Source organism: Anoplopoma fimbria, chromosome 21, assembly GCF_027596085.1.
Source record: "Anoplopoma fimbria isolate UVic2021 breed Golden Eagle Sablefish chromosome 21, Afim_UVic_2022, whole genome shotgun sequence".
NCBI lineage: Eukaryota > Metazoa > Chordata > Actinopteri > Perciformes > Anoplopomatidae > Anoplopoma > Anoplopoma fimbria.
In genome coordinates this window covers 1262658-1270157 of record NC_072469.1, presented here as the reverse complement: position 1 = coordinate 1270157, position 7500 = coordinate 1262658, and the positions used below count along the sequence as shown (strand labels likewise).

General features: G+C 41.6%; 1 protein-coding gene across 1 annotated transcript in view; it reads right to left on the bottom strand.

The window, feature by feature from the left end:
• LOC129110932 (coagulation factor XIII A chain-like) overlaps positions 1-7495 on the bottom strand; it is a 13443-nt gene extending 5948 nt beyond the window's left edge. Inside the window, exons 1-10 of the mRNA XM_054623205.1 lie at positions 7437-7495; positions 7030-7123; positions 5737-5827; positions 5461-5637; positions 3637-3885; positions 2646-2764; positions 2464-2571; positions 2055-2229; positions 1304-1442; positions 376-479 (exon numbers count right to left, since the gene is read on the bottom strand). Of these exons, the coding sequence (XP_054479180.1) occupies positions 376-479; positions 1304-1442; positions 2055-2229; positions 2464-2571; positions 2646-2764; positions 3637-3885; positions 5461-5637; positions 5737-5827; positions 7030-7123; positions 7437-7495 (1315 nt within the window). The remainder of the gene's footprint in view (positions 1-375; positions 480-1303; positions 1443-2054; positions 2230-2463; positions 2572-2645; positions 2765-3636; positions 3886-5460; positions 5638-5736; positions 5828-7029; positions 7124-7436) is intronic.
• Positions 7496-7500: the final 5 nt, after the last annotated feature.

The window sequence follows — 7500 nt, the reverse complement described above, 5'->3', positions numbered from 1 at the left end:
CTGTCTCTGTCTGTCCACCTGTCTGTCCCTCTTTCTGTCCCTCTATCTGTCTCTCTGTCTCTCTCTCTCTTTCTCTCTGTCTGTCTGTCCACCTGTCTGTCCCTCTGTCTCTGTCTATCCACCTGTCTGTCTTTGTCTGTCTTTGTCTGTCTCTCTGTCCCTCTGTCTGTCTGTCCACCTGTCTGTCCACCTGTCTGTCCCTCTTTCTGTCCCTCTATCTGTCTCTCTGTCTCTCTCTCTCTCTCTCTTTCTCTCTGTCTGTCTATCCACCTGCCTGTCTTTGTCTCTCTCTGTCTCTCCGTTCCTCTGTCTCTCTCTCTCTCTCTCTGTCTCTGTCTGTCCACCTGTCTGTCTCTCTGTATCTGTCTGTCTTACCGTCGCTGTTCTCCTGAGGCGTGGCGTCCACCACCTGCCATCCTCCGAGGCCGGGCGGCAGGTCGGGGCGAGTGAGCCACGCCTCGTTCCAGCAGTGGAAGTTCCTGCACAGAAGTACTGTCAGTACACACGTATTTGTACACGTGTTAAGGTAGACAAACGAAAAAGTATTACACAAGTTGTAGTACTTACTCTCCAAACTAAAACATCATTTTACACAGTATACGATCCTAAAAATACACAGATACTGCAGTATTTGGACAATCGGAAGTATCTACAAAACGTGTGTTCTCTCCAGTGGAAAATACATCTACTCATGTACTGCATCTCAGTACAAATTTGAAGTACTTTACTTGAGTATTTGAAATATTTTCTACTTGTGAGCTTGTTTATATCTACGATGAGCTGCTTGGTTTTCTTTCTTGTTTAAATCAGAACTTTGTAAAATCTGAACAGGGATGTTAAATAAACCTTTAACTTTAACAAACAAACCTCTTTGTGGCTGTTATTGTGTCGCTTTTGTTTTTTTGTAGTCACTTTGGGTATTTTGCATCTTTTTGTAGTCTCTAGTAGTGTCTTTGTTTGTACTTTGTGTCTCTTTATGACTTGTTGAAGTCACCTTGTCGTCACCTTGTGTCTTTTTGTAGTCACTTGTTGACCTTTTGTGTCTTGTTTCTAATCGTATTTTAAGTCTCTGGTTTTTGTCACTTTTTGCCTCTTTGTGGTTGATTTCTGTCTCATTGTAGTTGTTTGTGTCTCTTTGTAGTCATTTGTACTGTACTTACAAGTTTGAGGTACTTATTCTATTTTTTTTTACTACTTGTGAGCCAGCCCTGTATGGCGGCTGGTTTCAGGGATGACCAATAGGCTAGTTTCTTGCCCGGTGGTCTCCTAGCAACAGACTTGACTGACAGGCATTTGGACCAACCAGATGGAGTCACTGGTGCTGTTGTCGTCCGGCGAGCCATCACTCTTGAAGATGAGGTCGATCTTCAGGTTTCCATTGTTGTCGTGAGCGGAATTAAAGGTGGTGATGACCCTCGTCGGGATGCCCAAGGCGCGCAGGACTGCCGAGATATGAAATATTAAAATGATTACCATCAAATATCTGATAATAACAACTTATTTAACGTTGTTCACTATGGTGTTCATATTCTGCTCCCCGAAATAACTCACACACAGCTCCGCTTCCTTTAAATCTAATAAAAAATAATGTTGATGCATCGAGCTACATTCAAAAGTACAGAGATGGGAATTGATTACATTTATGTAAGTACTCTACATAAGAGCAATTTCCACATTATTCTACTTCTCACGCCATTTATTTCACAGCTGTAGTTACTTTTTAGAATATAATTTGACAGAAAAACATAGAACCAGCCTCTTTGTAGTCGTTTGGGTTTGTTTGTAGTTGTTTTGTGTCTCCTTGCAGTTGTTTTGTATCTCTTTGTAGCTGTTTTGTGTCTCTTTGTAGCTGTTTTGTGTCTCTTTGTAGCTGTTTTGTATCTCTTTTGCAGTAGTTTTGCATCTCTTTGTAGTTGTTTTGTGGCTCTGTGGTTGCTTCATATTTCTTTGTGGTTGTTTACTATTTTTTGTGTATCTTCTTAGTTGTTTTGTCACTCTTAGTGCTCGGTAGGTTTGATAATCACTCCACCCTGCAGCATTTTAAAAGTACTTACAGGTGTTGAAGACTCCGGCGAACACCCAGCACTGTGCGTAGCAGACGGGGACTCTGGTGCTGGAGTACTGCAACAAGATCCCGCAGCTGCTGATCCAAGATGACGGGGACTTGCCCATCGAGAAGTCGTCACTCCAGTTACCAACCAACACTCCGTTATCGTCGTGAGAGTTAATCTAAGCGAAGAGGCAGGGCAAAGGTCAGTGACCCCCTGAGACTGAAATGTTCATTAGACACCAGGAAAAAATAACTTTGCAGTTTTTAGAGTTTTAGATTACATTGGATTTCTAGTGAAGACTCATCAACGTCAGTGGGATTCATTCTCTGGATGATCATGATCCAAGTATATAAGAACGCAATCCTTTTCACTGTCGTATTAAAGTCAATCAGGGGAAACTCGGTATTCTCACCATGGCCGATCCCTTCCTGATCACTTTGATGGTGTTGCCTCGGTCGTAGATCGGCATCAGAGACACATCCAAGATGTAAATGCAGGCGTCCAAAATATCCTTCTCAAACTGCAGGGAAGACAACAATTGCGATGGAGTTAATTATCTGTGTTTTGTTATGATTTATGTTCGTGTGTGTATACCTGTCCATAAATCCAGTTGCGCTGACTAACAGATCCCACTGAACCCTGATAGATCACACCGTGGTCGTTCAGGACGTACTCCCTCCGCTCTGCTTCATTAGGAAGAAACACAGCGTCCTCTGCATAGAGAGACACACCAACATTATTCAACACTCAATATTGTCTGAAAACTTCTCATTAAAACCAAAATTATGGAAACTTTATGGTGCATTAAACTTACTATTACTAAAATAGTTATTTCCCTTTGACTGCATGGCACTTAACCTATTTATTAAACTCATTAAAACCAATCAGCCCTTGGTTAACACAAAATGTAAAGTTCTTTGAAACATCATTAAAAAATGAAAATCGTTCTTCAAAGTAATGCCATAGAAGAATAATTTCTGGTTCCACAAAGAACCTTTCAGACCGAAGTTATTTTAAGAACTATTAGGCTAATGAGTTCTTCAAGGAACCCACAAAGGTGCGTCAAAAAAACATCAAAAAAAGGATTCTTTAAGCACCATTTCTGGTTCTTTGAAGAACTTAAAGAATAAAAAGAATCTCTAATCTTCCAAGGACTAAATGGTTTTTTGAGTAACTGATTTCTAGAAAATGTGAAAAAGCTACAAATTTTAACAGCATAGTGTTTTTGAATGAATTATAAACTTCATAAAAAATATACATTAAAACAGCGTGACCCTTAATCATTTGGCTCATTTGGATTGTACAAAAAATTGTATACATATATATTGGCTGGCCAGGGTGTTTTTCTGCAAATTTATAACCAAGAGTTATTATCCAATAACTCAAACATGATTTAAAAAACCCTTTAATACCCCAAAGAACCGTATGAGAAACATGTAGAACCATCCAATAGATATATGGTTCCTTAGTGGTTGATGGTTCTTTGAGGAACCACACAGACTTTTACAGAACCAGTTAAGATGCATTATTTTTCAGTGTGTATGTGACAGGAACCTCCACTAGGGGGCCGTGGAGGACTTCCTACCTGGACACCAGGCGTTGAACAGCAGGTACAGGTCGGTGCTGGTGTTCCTCCTGGTTCGCTGCAGGCCGCCGTTCACCTTGCAGGCCAGGTACGTACGGAACTTCCCCACGATGGCGTTGGCCGTCGGCGTGATGCCCAACATCACGGCCTGACTGTCATTGTCCAGGATCCGACCCGACCACAGACCGCCAGGATTGGGGCCAAAGGTCACCGCCACAAGGGAGCCCTTATTGGGTGTAGGGTTAGTACCTGGAGGAGGAGGAAGAGGAGGAGGATTAGTGATGGAGAGAGGAGAGGAGGCAAGGAGAGGAGAGGTGACAAGGAGAGGAGAGGAAGGAGAGGAGAAGATAGGGAACATGGAGAGGTGAGGCAATGAGAAGAGGAGACAAGGAAATGGGGGCAAGTAGAGGAGAGGAGATGAAGGAGAGGAAGCAAGGAGAGAAGAAAAGGAAGACGAGAGGAGAGGAAGCAAGGAGGGGAGATGAGACAAGAAGGGGAGAAGAAAGTGGAGAGAGGACATCGAGAGGAAAGGCAATGAGGAGGCAAGTAAAGGAGAAGAAGACAGGAAACATGGAGAGGAGAGGAGAGGAGGCAAGGAGAGGAGAGGCTACAAGGAGAGGAGAGGAGATAAGAGGAGACAAGGAGAGGAGAGGAGGAAATCCCCGGCATGTTTGTACTACTGGTTACCTTGAGTTACTGCAGCCTCTGCTTTTGGAAAATAATATATTTTTTATTTTTATTGGATTAAAAAAAAAAAATATTGATGATATTTTTTTTTTGAGATAATTTGATTGAGCTGTGAACATCTGTGTGTGTGTGTGTGTGTGTGTGTGTGTGTGTGTGTGTGTGTGTGTGTGTGTGTGTGTGTGTGTGTGTGTGTGTGTGTTGTGTGTTTCCAGTCACAGAGCCATAGGGAGTGTGTGTACTAATTAGCCAGCCAAATGATCGTGAAGCTGCCTAATGAGCTCACAGTCGTCTAATTGTTCGGTGGGCGACTGTTAACGAACGTCTTTTCATCAGCTAATTGGTTAACGAGGGAGCAGTTTAAAGGCTGGTCTCAGGTGGGCCGAGCTGCAGCCACTGAGCACGCTCAGTAACAGTAACCACGCCCACCTGTATGTGAGAGAGAAACAGACTAAAGCCGTTCAGTTTACTGGGAAGATGTAAATTTAATGAAATTTAATGAAATTTAATGAAATGACGTGAGGAAAAACAAAGAGATTATAAATGAAATAGTATATTCTTTTGATCTTCATTGTGTTTTATGTGTTTTATTTTGACATTTTACAAAAGGAATGGTCAAACGGAGAAAAGTATATAGAATTAAAATAACATATGCGGCAGAGGCAGAAACCCACTGGATTATCTAAAAAATAAAAAATAAATCTATAATAAAAAACTAAGTAAAATAAATGATCAATTAATATGATATTGTTTTACATGTCTGATTACAATATATGTGTACATGTTATGCTGCTGTAGAACTCTTCCTGATCATTGTCCCAGTTTTGCATTAGAACAAATACTAAGAAATTAGGAATATGATGAAAGAAATACACTTAATCCCAAACCCTATCCCAGACCAAATCCAGAGCATTATCCTAATCTTGATCCCTTTCTCAACCTTGTAACCTATCCCGATCCTTATCCCACTCCCAAACTCTATCTTGATCCTGAACCCTATTCCGATCTCGATCCCGATCTGATCCTGAACCCTACCCTGATGCTTATCCAGATCTCAAACCCTATCCCAATCCTGATCCCTGTCTCGATCTTGATCCCTATCCTCTCCCTACCTCATAATCAGAGTGAACTCAGACTCACCGATCAGGAACTCCACCTGGAAGTAGTCGTCCTTCATCAGCGGGCGATTGAAGGTGACTAGCATCAGGAACTCCTGACCGCGACGGACCACCAGGTTTGTGGTGTTGTAGGAGGTCGTGTTGTGTTTCGGTTGGTTTACCTGCTGACACATGTTGACATTCTCTACCCATAGAGATCCTGAGAGGGAGGAATAAAGGGAGAGTACAACATGTTGTTATGCTATAGATCATAGATCAGATTATCAAATAAATAAATATATAATGTAATGCATCTCACCATCTTGAGGTCCTCGTGGTGTGGGATCATCATCAAAAGCCTCAAACTCTGGAAAGTCATCTTCATCACTAACCAGGTTGGTGGTCGGCAGCTAAAGATCATTATGAAAAATAATTGAAAAAATGAATAAAGAATCAGAGAGTTATGGATAAATGTTAGAGCTTTGTAATGTTGTAGTCCATCAACTACCCATCCCTATCCCAAGACCGATCCTTATCCTGATCCTGATCCAGATCCTTATCCAGATCCTTATCCTGATCCTGATCCTGATCCTTATCCAGATCCTTATCACTATTCCCTTTCCCAATCAAGATTCCAATCCCCATCCCTAACTCTAGCCGGGAACCTAATCCTGATCCTGATTCACACCCCGATCAAGAAATTTATCCTGATCCATACTCAAATCCTTGCCCAATCCTTGTACCGATCCCTATCACTATTCCTAGCCCCATCCATATCACGATCCTTGTCCCCAAACATAACGTGATCCTTATCACAATCCCAATCCTAATCCCTGTTCCAATCAACATCCCTAACCCTAGCCCAATCCTTATCCTGATCCTGATACATACTCTGATCCCGATACTTGTCCTGATCCATACTCCAATCCATATACCTATTCTTTGCCAAATCCTCATCCCTATCCCTATTCCGAGCCTGATCCATAAACCGATCCATATTCCAGGCCCAATCCACATCCCGATCCTTGTCCTTAACCCTAGCCTGGTCCTTATCACAATCCCCATCCCTTGACCGATCCCTATCCTGATCCTGATCCCGATCCCGATCCTGACTCCTTGATCTTTATTACAATCCCTGTCTTGATACTCCTCCTCTGATCCTTATCCAAACCCTTTTCCCCATCCCTATCCCGATTTATGATCCAATCCCTATCCCTAACCCATCCAGATCCCTATTCCTGCCTGATCCATATCCCGATCCTTGTCATTAACCCTAGCCTGATCCTTATCACAATCCCTATCTCGATACTTTTCCAATCTCTATCTCAATCCTCTTCCTAATCCTTATCCCGACTCCCTATCCCAATCTATATTCCAATCCCCATCCCTAACCCGATCCAGATCCTCATCCTGATCCATATTCTGACCCCTATCTTTATCCGGATTCCCACTTTATATAATAAGATGATTTAGGAGTAAGCTGACATACACTGGTAGTACGTATCCTCCCTAAATCAGGAAAGGATCAAAGAGTACTTCATGATGGCCTGGAAAATAAAATTCACCTGAACTAAATACTTTACTTCAAAGTAAATTGTAATGTTTGCAGTACCGGCCTGCTGTAGCGACCCTTGTACATGTCCGGATGAGACATGATCGTCGAAAAAGTCAGAGGTTTCACTGAAGTCACTGAAAGAGAAATAAATAATCAATGAAAACACACACAAAACGAATGAAAATATGAATCTATATGATAACATACTAGTATAAAAACATAAATGTAAAATTAAATCATCATAAAGCACCATAGATAAATTGGAACTCTGTGAAAGGAGTATAGAAATATTAAAGAATATTCTAACAAGAAATCATAATGGTAAAATGTCGAAAATAAATTCAACATAATGAAAAATAAATCATGTATTTTATGTGTGTGTGTGTGTGTGTGTGTGTGTGTGTGTGTGTGTGTGTGTGTGTGTGTGTGTGTGTGTGTGTGTGTGTGTGTCTCACCGCTCAGATGAAGTTGGTCTGTCGAGTCTGATGATTAAATCAGATGATGATGAGATCGACTTCAACATCAGTT